This window comes from Ambystoma mexicanum, chromosome 12 (genome assembly GCF_040938575.1).
Source record: "Ambystoma mexicanum isolate Mex_15411 chromosome 12, UKY_AmexF1_1, whole genome shotgun sequence".
NCBI classification, from domain to species: Eukaryota; Metazoa; Chordata; class Amphibia; order Caudata; family Ambystomatidae; genus Ambystoma; species Ambystoma mexicanum.
The window spans coordinates 1,084,984,641-1,085,008,205 of NC_090936.1; the positions used below are offsets into that span (position 1 = coordinate 1,084,984,641).

General features: G+C 48.2%; 1 protein-coding gene across 1 annotated transcript in view; it reads left to right on the top strand.

Moving 5' to 3' along the window:
* Positions 1 to 10,528: 10,528 nt before the first annotated feature.
* PODXL (podocalyxin like) overlaps positions 10,529 to 23,565 on the top strand; it is a 255,685-nt gene continuing 242,648 nt past the window's right edge. Inside the window, exon 1 of the mRNA XM_069629631.1 lies at positions 10,529 to 11,545. Coding sequence (XP_069485732.1) covers positions 11,512 to 11,545 — 34 coding nt within the window. The 5' untranslated portion in view covers positions 10,529 to 11,511. The remainder of the gene's footprint in view (positions 11,546 to 23,565) is intronic.

Here is a 23,565-nt window from a genome sequence, read left to right on the forward strand (position 1 = left end):
GATGCTGGGGGTGGGGGTGGTGGGAGACATGAGTGGGGGCCTGGTGGAGGCTGCCCCTGCACTGCTGGGGGGTGGGGGTGATGGGAGACATGAGTGGGGGCCTGGTGGAGGGTGCCCCTGGATGCTGGGGGGTGGGGGTGGTGGGAGACATGTGTGGGGGCCTGGTGGAGGGTGCCCTGCACTGCTGGGGGGTGGGGGTGCAGGGGGACATGAGTGGGGGCCTGGTGGAGGGTGCCCTGCACTGCTGGGGGGTGGGGGTGATGGGAGACATGAGTGGTGGCCTGGTGGAGGGTGCCGTGCACTGCTGGGGGGTAGGGGTGGTGGGAGACATGTGTGGGGGCCTGGTGGAGGGTGCCCTGCCCTGCTGGGGGCTGGGGGTGGTGGGAGACATGAGTGGGGACCTGGTGGAGGCTGCCCCTGCACTGCTGGGGTGTGGGGGTGATGGGTGACATGAGTGGGGGCCTGGTGGAGGGTTCCCCTGGATGCTGGGTGGTGGGGGTGGTGGGAGACATGTGTGAGGGCCTGGTGGAGGGTGCCCCTGAATGTTGGGGGGTGGGGGTGGTGGGAGCAGGGCTTTAAGTGGGCTGGGGCTCCGAAATTTCGTTTTGAGGCGGGGCCCTGCCGGGGCCCAGTAATCTCCCCTGGCAGCCCCGGCCACTACACGAAAAGGAATTTTTTTCCACAGCCTGAAGCGCTCGCTCGTTTGCGAGAGCTTCAGGCTACAGAAAAAAATGCCTTTCAGCCATAATGGTGGTGCCGCACCTGCGAGGCATCCCTTTAATCAAGAGATTCTTGTCGGCCGGCGCCACCATTATGGAAAAAACGTGAGGCCGCTGAAAGCAGCGGCCTTGCTTTCTAAATACTGGAGCTGCCGTGCATTCGCGGGAGTTTCAGTATTTAGGAAAAAGGCCTCTGCTTCCAGTGGCCTCACCCTTTCAGCCTTAATGGTGGTGCTGCCCCTCCCCAGCTGGCGAGGGGCAGCACCACCATTAAGGCTGAATAGGCAGGCGCTGTCCCCTACCAGGCAAGCCTACACAAAATAAATGCAGAGATCAGCACCCTCTCCCCCATAGGGGAGAGGGTGCTAATCTCTACAAAAGGCTGCCTGGCAGGGGTGGCAGTAGCCCATTGAGCCGGGGCTTGTCAAGGGGGCGTGGCCTAATGGGCCATCAAGACCCCCGCTGTTAGGCCACGCCCCCTCGATGAGCCCCGGCTCGATTTGTAGTGCCACTTAAGACACTGGGTGGGAGACATGAGTGGGGGCCTGGTGGAGGCTGCCCCTGCACTGCTGGGGGGTGGGGTGATGGGAGACATGAGTGGGGGCCTGGTGGAGGCTGCCCTGCACTGCTGGGGGTGGGGGTGATGGGAGACATGAGTGGGGGCCTGGTGGAGGCTGCCCCTGCACTGCTGGGGGGTGGGGGTGATGGGAGACATGAGTGGGGGCCTGGTGGAGGGTGCCCCTGGATGATGGGGGGTGGGGATGGTGGGAGACATGTGTGGGGGCCTGGTGGAGGGTGCCCTGCACTGCTGGGGCGTGGGGGTGGTGGGAGACATGGGTTGGACATGAGTGGGGGCCTGGTGGAGGGTGCCCCTGGATGCTGGGGGGTGGCGGTGGTGGGAGACATGAGTGGGGGCCTGGTGGAGGCTGCCCCTGGATGCTGTGGGGTGGGGGTGCAGGGGGACATGTGTGGGGGCCTGGTGGAGGGTGCCCCTGGATGCTGGAGGGTGGGGGTGCAGGGGGACATGTGTGGGGGCCTGGTGGAGGGTGCCCTGCACTGCTGGGGGGTGAGGGTGATGGGAGACATGAGTGGGGGCCTGGTGGAGGCTGCCCCTGCACTGCTGGGGGGTGGGGGTGGTGGGAGACATGTGTGGGGGCCTGGTGGAGGGTGCCCTGCACTGCTGGGGGTGGGGGTGATGGGAGACATGAGTGGGGGCCTGGTGGAGGCTGCCCCTGCACTGCTGGGGGTTGGGGGTGGTGGGAGACATGTGTGGGGGCCTGGTGGAGGCTGCCCCTGCACTGCTGTGGGGTGGGGGTGATGGGAGACATGAGTGGGGGCCTGGTGGAGGGTGCCCCTGGATGCTGGGGGGTGGGGGTGCTGGGAGACATGTGTTGGTGATCAGTAGTGCAAGGTGACATGTGGGTTGGCTGGGGGGCATGGCCATGGTGGATGGGTTGCCTGTGGGACATTAGCAGGGGTGCAGAGTAGTCCCCTGTGGTGTGGGCTGCCTGCACGGGCCGTGGAGGGTGTAGAGGGAACACCTGGGAGGACCCACACGGCCAAATCACGTGTAGCATTCCCCGGCACCACCGAAATACACGTACCCTGCTGAAATTGCGTGTGAATCTTCCCGCACACCTCGGAATACACGTACCCAGCCAATCGCGTGTGGAACTTCCCGCGCACCCGAAGTACACGTACCCAGGCCAATCGCGTGTGGAACTTCCCACGCATCCCGAAGTACACGTACCCAGGCCAATCGCGTGTGGAACTTCCCGCGCACCCCGAAACACAAGTACCCAGGCTAATCGCGTGTGGAACTTCCCACGCACCCCGTAGTACACGTACCCAGGCTAATCGCGTGTGGAACTTCCCGCGCACCCCGAAGTACATGTACCCAGGCCAATCGCGTGTGGAACTTCCCGCGCACCCCGAAGTACACGTACCCAGGCCAATCGCGTGTGGAACTTCCCGCGCACCCCGAAGTACACGTACCGAGGCCAATCGCGTGTCTAACTTCCCGCGGACCCAGGAACACACGCACACGCTATTTTTCACACAGCGGGTGTCCGTGTTTGTCGGTACCCCTTTGCACCTCATTTGTCCTAGAGGGCCACTGTACGGACCATTCATCATGGCTGTATATGGGTGCTTTTTGTTAGCGCACATTTTGGCGCACATTTTTTTCAGGTGCAGGGACGCTACCGCCTGCTTTCTTGTGGCGTACTTGTTTGGCCCTGTGCGCGTCTTTCACAGTGCGCTGGTTTGCCCTATTCGATTCCATGAATACGGGTTGTAGGCGAGCGTGTGGGCGTTCTGCGCACTTGACTCCTGTACTTCCCCCGTGATGACCATGTTTTCACGCGTTGTTCCTCATTCCGAGTGTCAAGCCCCGTGTTACGCCTACTTTTGTGATGTGTGCCGCGCTATGTGCGATTTCGCAATGGCTGTGGTGCCCGCTGTTGGATGACCTGTGCGCCAGCGTGCGCGGCGCACTTTTTCAGTGCACATCCAATGTTTTTCTCGCGCACGGACTTCCATGAATCGATGTGCGCTGGTTTCCCTGCGATTTTCGCACTTGCACTGCGATTTTCGCACTTTTACTGCGAATCGCACATTTTGGCACCTCTGCGCGGGAATTTTCTGCGCACATTTATTCCATTAATCGACCCCGGATTCTGTTGAGGCTATACTTTAATGACAGTAGTTAATAAAAACACTTGACAAGATTGTTGATTTCGAATGGCAACAATTTTGAGCGTGAATTTCAATGGGGGAATTAATTGATTTATTTCAAAATGATACTAAGGACTTATACAGACAACTGAAAGATGTATCAAGGGAATACACTGACGTACACAGTCTAATACAGATTCTTCTATGGAAAGGTGAATGAATTATACTGGCAATTTGGTACTTTCAATGGCATTTTCAATGGGGGTTCAATGGGATGTACAATGGGGTTATCTGCTACTTACAAAGGAGGTCTTGGTTTGGGATTCTGGAAAGCCATCTGGATCTCAGGACACTCTGGACAGTTAGGCAAGGGGTCTGGGATCTGCACTCTCCTGGATGGGATTCTGGACAGCCAACAGGATCTCAGGACACTCTGGATGGTTAGGCAAGGGGTCTGGTCTCTGCACTCTCCTGCATGGGATTCTGGACAGCCAGCTGGATCTCAGGACACTCTCGACAGCTAGGCAAGGGGTCTGGTCTCTGCACTCTGCCTTGGTATGGTTCAGCGGCCTCCTCTCCGTCCTCCTTCTCCTTTCTCCCTGGATTCTTGTGTGTGGGTTTGTGTCCTTCTGTCTAGTACAGTCCCCATTTATATAGCCCAAATGACATCATTCCCTTTACAATCAAGGGGGGAGTACTCTATAATTACTCCTACCCTGGGATAGGACAATCTACCATTCCTCTCCCCACTCCGTGGCATCATTGGTTCAGAGGAGGGAGCAGCATTTGTGTGTTTGGCATTTATTACAGTTCTTTGTTTCTCAGTTCACTTTTTAGCAAAACGGAGTTATGTTTCCTAGCTTCATATTTATACTAGCCATTGCCATAAGAAATATATATGCGGTTTCAGTTAGTCATAGGGAATTATGTAAGCCGATCGCCAACTCTGTGCAAGGTAGCATGGCCCGTTGGTGCATTTTTGTCCTTTTCATAAAATATATAACAGTTATAACTCTGCAAATGATTAAGCATGTTCATGATCTCATTTGCCATCTTTCCATCAAATCTCATGCTTGTCATATTTTTAAATCAGCCAGAAACTAATCTTTACTGGCCATTTCAGTCCACAAAGTCCTAGGAACATGCCCTTAGTCTCTAAACAACTGCCTGGAAATCACATGGAAAAATAGCAGAAAACGAAATTACTTCTTATTCTGAGTGATGTGAAAAATGCCTTAAATGAATCAATCCTTTACTGTCAATTTGGAGGATCTGTGACATATGGGAGGGCGGTGCTTCATCCCCCGCAGCCAACTGTCTTCCCCCACTCAGCCAGTGACGAAAGACTTTTATTACACACTTTGAAGTTTGTCAGTTTGTCCTTGGTAGTGGGTGCAGGAGGAATTCACACTTCTTGGTCAAGCTCCAGCCACGCCTGCTTGCTTTGTCCTACCTGAGCCCCTTGCCTTAAAGTCTGGCAGAGCAGGGAATTATAACACCCTCAGTCACCTCACATGTCATTGCGGAATAGTTCACTTATAGGTGTGACTTCCAGTGGGAGGCAAGGCTTTAGATTAAGTTTTGTGCCTGAGCTCAAAACTGTTTTTTCTGGTATGGTATTCTGAGCCTCTTCCAAGGTGATTGAAGTGTTGAGGTGGGAAACATAATGTGCATGGCTTTAGTCAACACCCCACCCACAACATATTTCACTGACAATTCTGTGCGAGCAAAGCTATCCTTTCACAGTGGCTTTTAAAAGTCATTTTTCTTTATTTCACAGTTGTGCAAGCTTTTTTTCATTTACCATTTGAAATGCTCTTCTGTAGGTCATGAAATTCTTTAATTTGTCCATTTTAAGTGCGTTTGCATCTGCTGTTGGTCTCTTGACATGAGGGGTAGGCCCCCTGCACAGGGTTCTTTGATTTGACATGGAATAAAATCAAAAGCCAAGCCATTTTGTTTTCATTTGCAGTGTTTTAGAGCACTGCGGTTCACATGAAAGGGAAAACAAAAGCCTTGTCGGGTTGCAATGTTGAAATCCTTGCCCCTCATGTGAATTAACAGTAAGACAAGGTCATTTTTTAATGTAGTGCATAACTTTTTGGTTTTCCGATGAAAGAAAAAGCAAACACCAGACCTTTTTGAATGCAGTGCATAACTTCTTGTTATTCAGATGCAAGAAAAGCAAACGGAGAACCGTTCTTGGTGAAATGTTCAAATGCTTGCCACACATGTGCCAGGGAAAGCAAAGCACTGCCGTTTTTAGTAGCAATGTTTAATGCAGCTTTTCAGGTGACAGGGATTTCTTTTTAGGGTCTATAAATGCACCCCACACATGGAACTGACCAAGGCACGCTTGCAGGGCCACTTCTCCATTGACAATCCAAATGTGGAATGTACTACACTGAAACATATATTGGCCAAACACATCTTGTCCCATCTGGAAGACGGCCTGGTGCATCTATGCACAAACATTGTTGCTCATCCATGTCCACCGGCAGCCAGGGCGAGGAAATGGATGACTGTGACATCATGCACACATTGCTGTGATTCAACGTGAGTCCTGATTGGCCTTACAATAGACGATACGCATGCATGACACTGTGAATATGGACAATGAAATGTGTGTTGCATGTCATTGCCACACATTTGAGTACTGGCACAGCAGTGAAAGCCAGCAGACATTGATGTATACTGGACACCAACATACACCACCCACAGAAACCACACAACCACCTCCCTGAATGCAGAACAGGTGATGGAAGTGTACACAGTGGCCTTCATGCAGTGCCCATGGATGGCTGCCAACTGCAGCCAACTGTACTCCAACAAATATGTGAGAATGTCATGCAAAATTATCACCAGATGTGTCGACATAAGCGCCCATGCCTCAGACGCCAAGCACTTGCTTACTGCTGATCATTCCACTTGCAACCTCTTCGAAAGGAGCGAACTCCTCCTCCTCTGGTGGCCCCTCCAGTGGTCTGGTTGCCACTGAGCTTCACCTTTGTCCTATGAATGAGGTCCTCCATTCACTTATGGACCTATTTAACAACGCACCTCTCCACACTGCAAGTGTTGATGAGGTCTGTGACCTCCTGCCACATCCTCATTCTCTGAGTGGGAGTACAGGTGCTGCTAGACGAGTAGTAGAGGTCCACATGGTGTTCCTGCACATAGATTGTGAGGATTTCCAACTCTCATTGGTGAAGCGCGTCTTCCTCTGTGGCCCCTTCTCCTTCACCTGTGCCTGATCATGGTGTGGTGCAGCTTCCTGCTCTGCAGGATGTCCCCTCTTGGCCCCAGTGACCATGCCCTGTTCCTGGTGCCAGGTCACCTGTGGGCTGAGGCTTATCACATCCAGGGGCTGGGGCATGTGTGCCCTCACCACATCCTCCTCCTTATGGCTTAAAGTAGTTTGCGTAGACTTAGGGCCCGATTCATGGAATTATTTGTGTGGAAAATAGGGAACATTTGCGTGCCAAACTGCGTGCGTAATCCTGTTTGCCGATTCATGGAATCGAATGTGCAGGATTTCCCTTGGACTTGAATGTATTACACGGCGGCCCGGTACACCCCTGCGAGTGGCCAAGTGCCTTGCGCGAGACACTGCACAGAGCATGGGCGTGGCTTGCGCAGAGGGCAGGGAAGGTGTCGGAACAAAGGCTAGGGGGCTGAACATGCAAAAAAGTGGCCATTACGAGGGACGCCCGCAGGCAGTCCATCGCTCGCCCACTATTACGTGGAACAATGCGTATTTAGGGATCCGACCAGGCAACCTCCCGGCCGGGAAATGCCCATGCAAAGCACTCATACTATCCGCCACCCGAAGGCAGGCGTACAGACACTTGCACATAGGATTCACTATACAGAGGTTAGATCAGGTGTTGGGTTTAGGGGTGCGTGCATGCAGCCGTGGTTCTGATCTAACTTAGGGGTGCTCGTACGCAGTGTAGCGGGATTCAGGAACGGTTTACGGCGGTGCGCACGCAGAATTTCTGAGTTTTACCTGAGTTACGATAAATTGTATGCATTTTGTCGTGGTGGCGGTAACAGTTACGGGGGACCCTGTGCAGGGTCCCCGAGATGCAGGCATGCTTGCGAGGGGGACCCCACACACTGTTTTGAGGGTGCATGTATTTGCACCCGGGGAGCATGCAAAGTTGGTGTTTATTGCTGCTTTTGATTTGCGTGGGTGCGTGTTGGGGGCATTCCGGCCGTGACTTACGTATACAGTAACTTTGCATGAACAATTCCATTGAGACGCAGAGTGCGTGGAAAAACTTCTGCACGCAGGCTCACGAAGTGATGTTCTCGGCATGCAGGCACTGCAGTTTTTCTGCGCACTTTTCCATGAATCGGGCTTTTAGCGGTTTTTCTATGAATTTGTCCCTTAGTGTGTTCTGCCATTGCAGGTATTGCTGAAGCTGGGATTCTAATCATGATCATCAGGACACTTATCCACAAGACTACATCGAGGTCTGCTTACTTTACCCCTGAAATATCCCATTAGGTTTTTACTCTGCAGGAAATATGTTAAAGCCGCGTTTTAAGTCTAGAAGGTGCGCACTGTTTATACGTTGACAGCAACATTATTATATTTCGTTTTTTTTCGGGTGCTGATGGTCGCTCTTCTGAGAGGCAAATACTTATTTGCCATGTGCAGTCTCTTTCCTTGGGAAACACCAACTGAGGTAAACATGTATATTTCACTTTAACATCTCTTTACTTCCTGTGACATCACTTGCCATTACTTATGTTAATGAGTCCCCCCTTTTTTTAGGACTTGTGCCATGATTTCAATTCATCTTTGCTGTTGTCACCGCACACTCCCATCGACCACCCAATCTCCGTACCCTCTCCGGTGCCCGCCAACGGGCATGACGCAGCAAAGCCCAGTCATGCAGAAGCAACACTGCTAGAGCAGGGTAGAGAACAGAGATGTGAGTGACAGACTAAAAAAAGTGAGTCACGGTCCTACAGAGTGTGCTGGTCAGACAGGGGTGTTTGTGAGTGAGCGAGTGAGCGAGCGAGCGGTGGCCTGGAAGAGTGAGTCAAAGTCATACACCATGCGCAGGTCAGACAAGTGTATTGTGGGAGGGAGGGAGTGTGTGTGAGTGAACGAGAGTGACTGAGAGTGACAGGCTAAAAGGTTGAGTCAAAGTCATACCCAGTGTGCGGGTCAGGCAGTGGTATTGTGTAAGTAGGTGAGTGGGTGACAGACTGAAAAATTGGGTCAGTCAAGTCATAAGGTCAGACAGATGTGTTGTGGGAGTGAGTGCGTGAATGAGTGAGAATGAGAGTGAGTCCGTGAGTGTGAGTGACAGGCTGAAAGAGTGAGACAAAGGTATACACAGTGCTGGTCAGGCAGGGGTGTTGTTTATTGTTCAGAGTTTCAGGGCTTACACACGTTATCCACCTGGACACAATCTCTGCTTCTGTCATGTGAGCAGCAGAAGCACCACTGTGCAACTGAATGTTCAGTGTACACTACACCCAGACTCACCTAAAGCAAACAATCAATGTATCAGTTAATCAGTCAATCGATGTATTATTAATCAAGAAGTGAATCAATGTATAAAGTGATACATTAATGAACAGTCAAATCAAATAATTCCCTATAACAATTAATCAATTGATCAAATATTTAATCAATGAAGCAATGTCTCACTCAATGAATGGTCCAATTAATCAATTAATCAATTAATCAATCCCTCTATGCGCCAGTCAATCAATGTGTCAATCGAACAATCAATGTATCACCGATCAACCAATACATTGTCAAATCGATAGATCCATTGGCCGAGCAGTCAACCAATCGACCAGTCTATCAGACTACCAATGAATGGATCAACTAATCGATCAATTACCCAATAAAGCAATCGACCAACCAGTTCATAATCCACCATTTTTCAAATCAGTCAGATATTCTATTCACCAAGTCATTGACCAGCATCGAGACACGGATACCACCTTCCGCATATTGGCCCGAGTGTGGCTTGGAGTATATCGGCAGTATCCTATAGTACGTGCCTACACACCACGAGCATGGGGGCTGGAGCTTCAGAATGCCCACCAGCCGCTACAAGCACGCTGAGGCTCATTTGCCAGCTCCCAGAGCATCACACAGAATGTACTCAAGTTCTATAGGGGGCAGTCAAGCCGCCGAGTGTTACCACGTGATGTGTGGCGCTTTCTCAGTTCCCGCGAAGCCGAGTCATGTTGGACATTGACATATTTACTTATTTATTTATTTATTTATTTTTTATACTTGGCTATCAAAAATAATTGATTTTACAAATATTGTTGCTCTTTCTTTCTTTCTCTCTTCGTTTATCTAGTTTATTTATTACATGAATGCCCAAAACAAAATATTCCCAGAAAGTGTCGCTTGCCGAACCCGGGGGTATTTACAAAGTAATGCGCAGAGCGTGGGGGGGGGGGCTCGGGAGGGGGAGAGATCAGTCCTGTAATCAACCACCTGCCGACTTTCATAGCATTCCACGTTGGTGACGTAGAATGCTATGAACCAAATCCAGGACCACGTTACATGGTTCTGGATTTGGTTGAAAGGTGAGGTACAACAACAGAAAGTGTGGTGTAACACGCATTGGCCTGTTGTTGGTGTGGGTGGGGGCTAGGATGAAACAACCAGGAAAATACAACCAAAACGGTGATTTGAGATAATTCACGAAAAACAACGAAAACGCACAAACCGGCCTCTCTCCCTCCCACCGGACTGACTACATTGCGGGAATCACCGTCCTCCGGGGAGATGTAAAATGCGTTTACAGGTGGCTAGACACTACGCGAAGCGCTTGGTGTGTAATCTCAGCGTGTAGGCGCTAGAGAACCCGGAAAATACAATATAATTATAATGTATCTATGGATGGTCTCTCCTATAATATGGTAGATATGTCCAGGCAGGTGTGCTACCGTGCCCCGGGCACGGGGAATGCGGTGCTATTAAAGGCCATTGTCACTTGAAATAACTGGCATGGCAGCTATATTTGTCCCGCACGCTAACCCTTTTAGCACATGCTCCGAGCTGGGGGGGGGAGCGGAAGGGTGGCGGTCTCCGCGCGAGGAAGCCTCGCTGCACTCACATCCTGCAGTATGTGGAACGGCTCTGCAGAGGGAGGGGTTTCCTCTGTTATTGTTTTGGACTCGGGTCCACCCTGGGATCCGATTGGGCCCGGGCAGGCTTCGCAGGAGGGGGGCTCTACCGTTCTCCCAACACCCTGGGCAGCAGGCATGCCAGGGAAGTGGACACACTCCAGCTGCAGCAGGCAGAGGGATGAGCCGGCAGCCTCGGGAGCAGCAGCAGCAGCCGCAGGGAGCCCCTCGGAGCCAAGACTGAAGAAGCCCCCCCTCATCCTGCACCGGCCAGCCCTGGGCAGAGGAGCTAAGGCTGCGGGAGAGGGGCTGCGGGAGCCCGGGAAAGCGAAGCGCTGCACGGGGCAGCGCAGCCGAAGGCACTCCCAGAGATGAGATAGAGAAGCTGGGAGTAGCACCCGCCAGACCCGGGGGAAGTGAGGCGGCGGGAGATAGGGACGAAGAGAAACTCCGGAGGGCAGATAAGGGCAGGGCAACTCTGGGGAGAGTCCTGCTGCTGAGGGGGGAAGGACCGGACGCACGCCCCTGCGAGAAGCACACCAAGGAAGGAGGATAACCCGCAGCACCCCCCGAACCTCACGCCCAAATACTCCCTGCAGCCCTCCTCTAACTCTACTGCGGTAACTCCTGAAGAACACTTGCAGACCTGACTAGGACCCCCCACAGCCCTTCCCAAAACGCCAACCAGCAACCCCACTGCAGCGGTCTACGATCCACCTGCAAGCTTCCTGCACGCCTGCGGCTCCCCCACTCCTCTGGACCTCTTTTTGCCCTCCTGCAGCTGCCTGCTGAATTCCCTGCAGGCCGCCGCTTCTTTGCAGCCCACCCTGCCCGCAGCCTCCCCCGCCTGAGTTGTTTGCACGCCGCGGTCTGGTGCCTCGCGGACAAAGCTCTCTATAAACTGGTAATCCCCGGGCCGCCGTCCGCGGACACCCCGGCCCTTGCACCTGCTGCGAGAAGTTTCCATACGTCGATTGGGATCCAGCGAAGAGGGGGAAACATGTGGCCCTCCCTGTGTGTGTCCTGCCTGCTGGGTGAGTACAGGAATTCCCTTCGCTGTTCCCACCACCTTCCTTCTCCGCGCATCTCGCTGCGCCCCGCCGTTTCCCCCATTCAGCTTCTTTGCCACTTCAACATCACCATCCCCCACTCCCATCCCCAAATCCCCACGCGGATTAGTGCCCGTCTAAAGCTCCGACATGCTGATGGGAGGGAGCCTGAGGGGGCACACAATGTACTCTCACAAAGTCCCCACACCACCAGCATACAGTTCCGCGGGCTACACGCTTGCAGTGATGTATTTACGCGGTATAGTTACGCTTAGTATAGTGGCGTACACTGCTGTGCATTCCCAAGTAACAAAGTGCAGTTAAACTGTTGCATGGCTACATCTTCATAACTCATGGTGCACTTAATCAGTTGTTACGTAGTACATTCACACGGAATATGTTCATGGTTACCTAGTAAGATTGCATAGTTACATAGTATAGTGCAAATGCATAGTCAAACACTTAGTGCATTTGCCTAGTTACATCATATATTCACACAGTATACTTGCATAGTCAAACACTTGGTGCATTTGCATAGTTACATCATATATTCACACAGTATACTTGCATAGTCAAACCCTTAGAGCATTTGCATAGTTACATGATATATTCACACAGTATACTTGCATAGTCAAACACTTAGTGCATTTGCCTAGTTACATGATATATTCACACAGTATACTTGCCTAGTCAAACACTTGGTGCATTTGCATAGTTACATCATATATTCACACAGTATACTTGCATAGTCAAACCATTAGAGCATTTGTATAGTTACATGATATATTCACACAGTATACTTGCATAGTCAAACCCTTAGCGCATTTGCATAGTTACATGATATATTCACACAGTATACTTGCATAGTCAAACCCTTAGAGCATTTGCATAGTTACATGATATATTCACACAGTATACTTGCCTAGTCAAACACTTGGTGCATTTGCATAGTTGTTACATACTATATTCACACAGTACTTGCATAGTCAAACCCTTAGTGCATTTGCATAGTTACATTATATATTCACACAGTATACTTGCATAGTCAAACACTTAGTGCATTTGCATAGTTACATTATATATTCACACAGTATACTTGCATAGTCAAACACTTAGTGCATTTGCCTAGTTACATGATATATTCACTCAGTATACTTGCATAGTCAAACACTTAGTGCATTTACATAGTTACATAATATATTATTTATTTATTTTAATGCTTCTAACGTGCCACACGCCCGCAGGCCTCGGGGCTCGTTTACACACCATACAATATACTTCCATAGTTGCATGGCAGAGTTTGCTAATGCATTCACATAGTATACTTACACTCTAATATTTAGTACATTTGCATATTTACAGAATATAGTCACACAGCAACAGCATAGTTACATAGCATACTTCACATAGTGTACTTGAATAGCCAAATGCATAGCAATGTGGCATAGTCACATAGTGTATGTACAGTGGGGGTCGGAGGGAGGGCTCGCGTATTAACCACAGGAAAAGTGCAACTTGTTTCTTTGAAAAAGCAGCAAAACAACACGAGATCTAACAGGCATATTACTTTTATAAAGAGAATTATAGTTGTTCAGTATAACTCTATAGTCAGCACAGTAATGTGTTAACGTGACATAGTTAATATACTCTCGTAGTATACGTATATAGTGGATGGATGGTTGGTACATTAAAGCTACACAGTATGCATATCATCGCATAGTTAGCACAGTCGCATACACATAGTGCAGTGACCCTTTCATAGTTGGGTATATAGGACACTTACACAGTTAGCATAACTTTAGTTAGTACACAATTAGCACATTAAAGTTACATCGTAGAGTAAAGTTGCCTATTTATTATAGCTACATTGTTTTGATAGTGCAGTTACACAATTAGCACATTAAAGTTACATCGTAGAGTAAAGTTGCCTATTTATTATAGCTACATTGTTTTGATAGTGCAGTTACACAATTAGCACATTAAAGTTACATCGTAGAGTAAAGTTGCCTATTTATTATAGTTACATTGTTTTGATAGTGCAGTTACACAATTAGCACATTAAAGTTACATCGTAGAGTAAAGTTGCCTATTTATTATAGCTACATTGTTTTGATAGTGCAGTTACACAATTAGCACATTAAAGTTACATCGTAGAGTAAAGTTGCCTATTTATTATAGCTACATTGTTTTGATAGTGCAGTTACACAATTAGCACATTAAAGTTACATCGTAGAGTAAAGTTGCCTATTTATTATAGCTACATTGTTTTGATAGTGCAGTTACACAATTAGCACATTAAAGTTACATCGTAGAGTAAAGTTGCCTATTTATTATAGCTACATTGTTTTGATAGTGCAGTTACACAATTAGCACATTAAAGTTACATCGTAGAGTAAAGTTGCCTATTTATTATAGCTACATTGTTTTGATAGTGCAGTTACACAATTAGCACATTAAAGTTACATCGTAGAGTAAAGTTGCCTATTTATTATAGCTACATTGTTTTGATAGTGCAGTTACACAATTAGCACATTAAAGTTACATCGTAGAGTAAAGTTGCCTATTTATTATAGCTACATTGTTTTGATAGTGCAGTTACACAATTAGCACATTAAAGTTACATCGTAGAGTAAAGTTGCCTATTTATTATAGCTACATTGTTTTGATAGTGCAGTTACACAATTAGCACATTAAAGTTACATCGTAGAGTAAAGTTGCCTATTTATTATAGCTACATTGTTTTGATAGTGCAGTTACACAATTAGCACATTAAAGTTACATCGTAGAGTAAAGTTGCCTATTTATTATAGCTACATTGTTTTGATAGTGCAGTTACACAATTAGCACATTAAAGTTACATCGTAGAGTAAAGTTGCCTATTTATTATAGCTACATTGTTTTGATAGTGCAGTTACACAATTAGCACATTAAAGTTACATCGTAGAGTAAAGTTGCCTATTTATTATAGTTACATTGTTTTGATAGTGCAGTTACACAATTAGCACATTCAAGTTACATCGTAGAGTAAAGTTGCCTATTTATTATAGTTACATTGTTTTGATAGTGCAGTTACACAATTAGCACATTCAAGTTTCACTGCCATTATAGTTGCATAGTATAATATGTACAGCACACAGTTCGCACACTTCAATGTAAATGTGCTATAGTTTTATATAATAGAAAGTGCAGTTGCACAGTTAATCATTGTAGTTGGCACCTTGTATCTAGATGCATTGCAATTAACAAAGTACAGGAATTTGTTCGTTTTCTTACATTGTTATATATGTTACACTTCGAAGCACACAGTGTTTGGTTACATAGTAACTTGCATGACAGTTGCAGTAGGGCATGTTGTTACATAGTTCAGGTGGTACAATTAAATAATAAAGTTACGTAGTTACTGCAGTTCAATAATGCACTTAAATAGTCACAGGGCAGTTAACTATTAAGTATATTTACATAGAAGTGTAATTTCTATAATTCGCAGAGATGTCAGCTTTAGCTACCAGGTGAGTGCATTTACATAGTAAAGTTACATAGTACGGTCCGGGGAGTTGCATAAGTGCATACGATAGGACGGGTGAAAGAAGACATCCGGTCAGACACCGTAATCTCTTACCCTAATGCTGGAATCTTGCCTTCGCCAGGTGTCTGGCTGCGTTTGCACCCTCCACCAAGTGAACGGATGCCAGCCTCCACATCTCTCTGCCCGTGTTGATGGAGGGCCTGGGGGTCGGGCAGCAACAAGGCTTGGGTTATTACCGGTAGCTCATGTTTTCTCAGCAGGTGTTGAGTCTCTGGACGTTCAGAAAATATTCAATTCTGCGGCGTCTTTTCGACATTTGCCGAATTCTCATTATTTGCGGTCCCTTTACTGTTACTTTCAGCTGTAGTTTTTAAGGGAGTGTTCTGAAGGGAATTAACTACTTCGGCCTGAAGGGGGAGGAAGGTGCTTTCTGTCATAATGTCAACTTTCCACCGTTTGTCCCTAGAAGAATATATATATTTTTAAAACCAGTGAATTCCGATCTTTTTAATGTAGGCTTACTTTCAGTGCCGTGGTTGGGGTGAAAGGGGTGGGGGTCCTTGCAGCGGTATGAAAGAGGCGTGGCCCAAGAAGCAAGGGTGCCGTTTAGCATTCATTATTTAGTGTTTTGTTTAAGCTTTAGGATGCATTTCGTGCAGCCTGCTCGGGCGTAGGACTTTCGCATTCCGTGTACCCCCAGTTCCGATGGCAACTCTAGCTCTGCATTAGTAAGCCTGCACGGAAACGAGGGGCAGCCTGGTCAAGTCTGCTAGATCTGGGCTTAGTGGTCAAGGCTGTATGCGCTCACAACGTTGCCAAATCAGTAGAACGAGGCAGGGAGAGCCAAGATGATGTGCCCAAGATCACACAGTGTCGACGATGCGAGAAGCCAGGATTGGTTACCTCGGTTCAAATTTACACCACTTTCCCCACATTTTCGGAATTAGAAAATGAGTGTGCTTAGTAGGAGGTCCCAACCTGAGTGGGGTGTGGTGATGGTGATTGGTGGATGGGGGCAGGGGAGGCGAGGACGGAGGCGGTTGGGGATGTTGTTGAGAAATGGAAAATGTAAAACAAAATCATTGCCTGTGGACAAGGGTTCTGTGGAGAGATTTCTCAGGGTTGGGATCAGGGGTGACCCGGCCCACCTGCTCAAAGCCCCGCCTGCTATTTAATTGATGGTGTGTCTAATGGGGTCGCCTCAGTTGTGTGCTTTGATACCTGAAGCTAATATCTTGCGGCACAGTTCGGGTTTATTCAACAAAGGCGTAGCATTGCTATAGCCAACGTGGAATAGTTAGGCACCGTTTGCATGACAATACACTCATGATACTATATGTTAACAGAGGAACCGATATGTACAGTGCAGCAATACACAAAGTAAGGTCGAGAGATGCACTCGGAAAAGGTACAAAAGAGAAGGGCCAATGGGCTGACATAGTAGCGCCAAACAGGGATTTCTAGTGCTTTGCACACATTGAATTGGTGCTACCCTCTTCAATTTATCGACCCAGGCATGGTGAAAGTCTGAGCCACTCTACAATTGTATTTGATCCTGTATCTCCCAGATTTTATTTATTTATTTATTTACTTACTTATTTACTTATTTATTTATATACAGGAGGAAAACTGCTCTTTTGATCCCAAAAGAACATGCAATAGATAAGGAATCAGATTTGATGGGAAGCAGTGAGCTTCTAACAATGGGGTGAGTTTGTGGGCCATTCTGACCAGCAGGGTCCGACAGCAGCATTACATTGTTTCAGGCACCCATGAAACAGTGGCCCACAGTTGCAAATGCGAATTCATTCCTTTTGTAACAGACTGTTTGAATAGTACCCAAAGGGGAGTGTTTGATAAAATATGATGCATATTGTGCATTTTAAATATATGTATTCAGCAACACTGGTCAAAGCTGCTATCCGCATAGTGGCCAAAAAAGTGTCTTGATTTGACCCAAAAATCTGGCCCACACCAGCATTTTGCGTTTTTAGTTCGGCCATTGCCCTATTTCCCTATAAACCAGTCCGAGCCTGCTGACCAGCTTGTGGAGGGGAGTAAATGGAACAGTCACTGAGGACAATACATAAGTGGACATAGATAGATTAAGCTCACCCAACATTGGATATTTTTAGTGCAGGGAGGCGGTATGGCCAGCTCTGCTCGGGATGTGACCATGATGGGTGTGAAGTGCTAGAGTGGAGGTAGAGGAAATGAGGGACAGAGGCAGGTTGGAGGCAAGGGGGAAATGTTAGCTGGCAGGCAGATGAGAGGTACATTAAGAGGGAGGCAGAGGAAATGAGGGACAGAGGCAGGTTAGAGGCAAGGGGGAAATGTTAGCTGGCAGGCAGATGAGAGGTACATTAAGAGGGAGGCAGAGGAAATGAGGGACAGAGGCAGGTTAGAGGCAAGGGGGAAATGTTAGCTGGCAGGCAGATGAGAGGTACATTAAGAGGGAGGCAGAGGAAATGAGGGACAGAGGCAGGTTAGAGGCAAGGGGGAAATGCTAGCTGGCAGGCAGATGAGAGGTACATTAAGAGGGTAACTCAGAGGCAAGGAGGTAGGCTTTTAGTCAGGTTTTGGACACATCTGTGTGGACTGTTTCTCTGATGTCCGGGGGAAGAGAATTTCATGCAAGTGGAGCAGGAAGCGAGAAACAGCATAGGGAGCTCTGTGCTGATGCATTATACAACACAGGCGTTGCCATTCAAGAGTGAGGGAAGGCACAGAGTGTCGGGTGTATGGATGGATCCATTGATCGGTCGCATGGCAGACAGATGGAGAAACGAATGGATGGCAGATGGAGAGGTGGATTGGTGGAGCTATGGATGAACGGACAGTATGGCGGGCAGGCAGAGAGATCAATGGGCGGGGTGGGAGGGCATAAATAGTTCATTATGGACCATGACTAGCCATTCAAATGCTTTTCTAGAAGATGGAACATGATTCTAGGCCAAATACACAGCGCAACAATGCCCACTGTAAAATCGGCCTTTCACACAAACTATAGTGCTACAAATAAGAGAATCTGAAAGCCTCAGTATCTACTGGAAAAGCAAGCAAAGTATCTAGATGTTTTGAGGCCGCAAACACCTGAGTTCCTTATATGTCAAATTCAGATTTTGAATTTTGCCTGCTGCTACACTGCTCAATAAATGGATTGTCATTGGTTATTTATAAGGCACTTAATACCCAGAGGTTTCTAAGCGCAGACCCGGGGATTGAACTTGTGGTGCTCGCATACTCTTGCTTCCAAGGTGAGCACGTCGTTGCCCCTGAGCTATCCTCCCGAGACTAGAATTAGTGTGAAAAAAGTGTAACCATTATAAAAAGAAAACCCTAATCACTTTATGTCAACTTCTCTGTTATATCACGATCTGCGGAAAATGTATTTAAAGCCCTATTTCTAGCACGAGCGATCAGAGGAACTGTACAGGCCATTGCCTTATGCCAAGAGACCAATGAGGAATTGACTGTACGCTCCATGGCAAATGACATCTATAGAGCATGGCTGAGGAGGCCAGCTACAATAAAGTGGACCAAAAGGACCCTATTGGTTATAGAAGCAGCTGCGTGCAAGCCGAACCATCAAGGTTCTGGTGGGGGGTGGTGCTAGGTTTGCCATATTTCGCGAGTCGGAACAAGAGCGCGCCCCAAGTACCAGTGCTTAATGTGTGGGGGTGCTTGATAGGGCTCAGCCCTGGCACTTATATTTGAGCCCTGGCACTTATTGTCTCAGACTCACTTTAATTATGAAATGGTGATAGTCAGTGCATCCATCAACCACAATGAGCAGGTGCCAGCTGTCGTGCAACCCCAAATATGTCGACACTGTGCGGAAAAGCTATGAGTGGTGGCAGCAGTAGTACCCACCCACAGTGTCACAGGAGTGCTAGAAAATGTGTGAGCCCTGGCACTAATTATTATTTTATAATTATTTGTTTTACAGATTAAGCACTGCCAAGTACATAAAGGAGAGGTGAATGTCTCGCCCAGCCATAGAAAAGTGGAATTCACAGTCTGCCACAGAAGCTGGAGGGCTTCTGGGGGTGCGAGTTACTGCCCCTCCCCCCCGCTGTTGCTGTAATCCATGTGCCACATCGGCTGCCTGCTGCTCAGAACACAATATCATGCACTGTTGTTTGAGTGTTTCTCAACTCACACTCCAACACACTTCTATAGATAAAGGGTGACAATGATACCTAGGTTCGATTGATGTCTATGCTGCATATTCAGACTTCATGCATTGGTTGAATGTTCAGGTCAACACGTGTTTGGCACACTGGGCACTTCCTCAGGGTCAACGCATGGCATACTTCTATATTTCTAATATATGCCCATTTCACTGGGTGGCTTGTGGCGTTCCCAGTACATGGAGTAGCAAGCAGACGCCTCATCGCCGACGGCCTCACCCATTCTTAGCTCCCCGCTCCCTTGCATCTCTGCTTACCTCACAGACCCGTGGGCCGCGCTCAATAAATGCCATAGGAGTAATAATAACAACAATGTGAGTTTGCATTGTGTGGTAGTAACTTTGATTCCCAGCGTGTACGCTGACACATTGTGCAATCTTGGGGGAAACAAATCAGGTTGGTGTGCAATGCGTCACTTATTCGCGTGGACTTGGCACCAGGTTGAACAATTTTATTTCCCTTGAGTGCCAAGGACGAAATGCTCGTCCTTTTTGCATAGACTTGCATAGTAGCCTGGTACTTAAAACTCAACAATTGTGCCCACTTCATTCAATGCAATGAGAATTTACGGTGGTGCAACGTCACATTCTGTGAGATATGATGCAAAAAAAACAAAAATCATTGCCATGAAGCCCTCCAAAAAAGCCCCACTAACCCAACCCTTTTTTAATTTGCCCAGCAACAGATCATACTTTCAGCGCAAGGTATGCATATGCGCGTTCATGTATGCAGAAAAGAGGGGAGGGGTGGGGTCCTGTAAATCAATTTGTGGGAGAGTTTGACCTGTGCGTGTGTCAGTTTCGGGGAGATTTCAGATACCCGTATCCATCTAGAGGGAGGTTTCAGGTAATTGTACCGATATTTAGTAAGCTCGTTGCTGATCGTGTCAGTTTCGCGGTAATTTAGGGTTGGGGCAAACTTCAGGGAGATTTTTAGATACATGTGGGAGACTTCCTGAAGGTCATGGAGACCTATTGTGTAAAGTTCTCACTTGTCACTTTCAGTATTTGCTAGAATGGGACAGCGGCCCAGAACTGCCAATGGACCACATATCACGAGGGTCACCAGCAGCCAGTTCTGGGTTTTTAGCCAAGAGCACTCTGCATGCTGGGAATTGTAGGCCCATACTTAGAATGGGAAAGTGAAACTACAAGTACCAGAATCCTAAGTGTTTAATGCTAGACCAGGACTGGCTGAAGGTGACCCTTCTGACGTGGGGCCAGATGGCAGCTTTGACTGTGCCACACACATGCTTGCAAACATAAGGGGCATGGTTTCATCCTGGCTGCCCTCTTTATGGATGTGGTCTTTTGCTTGTCAAATATACAAGCTGGAACAAAAGTAAGGACAGGCTAAAGGAGGAGTAAGTACATTGCTGATAGCGCTCGAGGGCGGCATTCTTTGCAGAACGACCGATGCGTATTCCAATGGCCCCCGTTGAAATACATCATATGTACATTTAGCTCCTGAATATTAATGGTGAATCCTGAAGACTCGGCCTGATTCGGCCCCCGAGGACCCACGAGGGAGTAATTGGCTAGACATTTGAAATCCGATGAAGCAGTCCTTAGAAGCCTGGCGGATTCAGCACTGGGCTTAAGCGCTGTGGTTCCCTATTTCTGTGCTTTTCTTTGCCATAATGTACAGCGCCGGGCTGCCTTGCCGATAAACTGGTGCTTTTATTTGAACAAAATGTAATGACAAATTGCAATTAAATCATTTCAAAACGTACCCTTTTTGGTAGAAAATTAAGCAGGCTCTCAGTTTTCCTAAAACATGAAGAGCTATCTTGTGGGAGCCACATTTCTGATGAATAACTAGCTATTGACATCATTTCTGAAACTGAGTATCCAGGTTATGCATTGTAATGTTACGTGGGATTTGTAAAGCACACCTCTGGCATGTACATGATCTTGTGGCGCTGATGGCCTTCCCATGTGGTTTCTGAATGTTTTAACTGTGGTCGGAAGTCCGTGGATACAGGGTTCGGGATTGCCAGGAGCTGGGAGCTGTTTAACTCCTGCTTGTACCACAGGATACACAAGTTCAACTACCATCAACAGCCACCAGGTGGAGCTATTTTCTACTCCCCGGGCAGACAGACGCCATACCTCTGTGACATTAACTCTGGGTGTTTGGAAATTTAGCTGCGGGAACATTAGGACACACCCATAAGACTTTTAAACCCTTATTGGTGATATTTAATGGTCACAATGTTATTGTTTTTATGCTACAGGTAACTCGCCAAGTACTTGCTCCTCGTTCCCCGGGGGTGACTTCTTCATACTGGGAGATGGTAGATACCCGGGAGCTGCTTTTAGCTCTCTCTCATCAATCTTTGTTTCTATCCCTGTGCAGGTGTGAGAGTCATGTTAGGACGGTCCTGGCTCTGCCTATCACCTTCTAGTTCAGGATTTGTGATAGGGGGATCATAGTATGGGATCAGATCCCTGCAGGTCCTATTGTTCAGCTTCCATGCGTGTTGTGGTTGAGTTAATGTGTGACGATGCAACTTCTCCTGTCTAGCGGTGCCAAAAAAGGAGATTAGGGGCCTGTAGATACCCCGTTTCCACGTGCAAGCTTCACTGCATGGGAGGGGGTGGGGGGAGTCAAGGAGTCATCTTGGTGGGTGTTGGTTGGATCAGAGCATGTTCTTGCTGTGTGTCGGTGGGGTCAGAGGGTAAAAATGGCAGTGGGGAGTAAGCCTTGACACCTCATAATTATTTCAGCCTATTTGCTGTGGGGTAGGTGTGTGTGGTCAGGGGTTTAGGGCTTTACGCAGGGGTCCTAATCATGGAGTCTATCTAATGGGTAGGTGAAGGTGGAGGTGTTGCTAGGAGGCGGCTGATGGGGTCTTTTGGCTGTAACCTCAGATAGAAGCTCAGGGTCTACACCCAAAAGCCTAGCTAGCCCCGAGTCCCAACATTAGTGTAGCCCCAGATCTTTTCCAGACCTAGCAACACCCCTGGGTGAAGGTACAGTGGGTGCGGAGCAGGGTGCGGGGGGGGGGTCGTGATGGAAACATAACAGGCCTGCCAATCACATTCAAGCTCCGGTTTGTGAGTGAGGAGGTGGTCTTTGCAGGGATCAAGAAGGCTAACCGCTCTACGAGTCTGTGTTGTTGATGTTTGGCGATGGTGTATCTGTGTGATGTCTATCTGGTGGTGTAGACAAGCTGCTACGGTGTCTCTAGGTCCCTCATCTTCTCATAGAAGTGTGATGGTATATGTCAGCAAGGGCGCAAGGAATTCTTAGCCGGGGAGCATTGGCAACTGGGCAGTTCCCAGTTCCTGTCTGTATGTCAAGGCATAGGTCTGAGCGGTCATGAGTTGAGGAGTCTTGGAAGTGGTTGATGGTCAAACACCATACATCAGGGTGTATTGACAGTTCTGGTCTTGCAGCAATCGGCCCATTTGTCTAGTTTTATAACAAGTGTCCAATTTCGGGGGAGCCGTCTTCTCCTAATTGTCTGGCACCCATAGATTCCTTTTGGACTCCTTAGTAAGATCTGTCTTCTGATGGCTTGCTCCCTAGCCGTCCCCTCCTGTGTGTGAATTGTCAACATCCACAGTGTGTGAAATGAAAATAGCAGCATATAGCATGCTCAGGAACATGCGTCTCCCACAAGGGAGTTGCTGGGCTGGTCGTCCTGTGATTTAAGCTCCCTGCTCTAAGAGACCATTGGCTGCAGGCCCGCATAAAAGCAGAGCACACCCATCCACCTGTGGCAGGAAGGCGGTCATTCTCACCATTGTGGGTTTCATAAAGATAATAACAGGGTGTGTGAGTAACCAGGAAGCCCTTTCAGCCCAGGGCAGTATCACTTGAACTTTTCATCTACCGTCTCGGGAGGATAGCTCAGGGACAACGTCCTCGCCTCGAAAGCAAGACGATGCGGAGCAACACAGGTCCGATCCCCGGGTCTGCGCTTAGAAACCTCTGGGTATTAAGCGCATTATAAATAGCCAATTATTATTTTGATCATTATTGGTACGCCATTTTTTCCTCCGATGGAGGCGGGAGGACAGCTCTCACTGGTAATGGCTACTGGCAGAATGCAGGGGCACGGGGCACGGGGCGTGGTAAGTCAGAGCGTGTGGGGAGGTGGATCTGAGTTGACATATCAGGGTGGCCTGGCCCAGCCCATTAATATTTGGGTGAGTCACTAAGGGGTTTTGGTCCTTTTTGGACCAACCCTTGTAGCCACTGACAAGAGGTTGCATGGAGACCAGTTGGACCTGCCCCCTTTATGCCTTATGGAGGAGTGCGATCACCATTTTTATGAT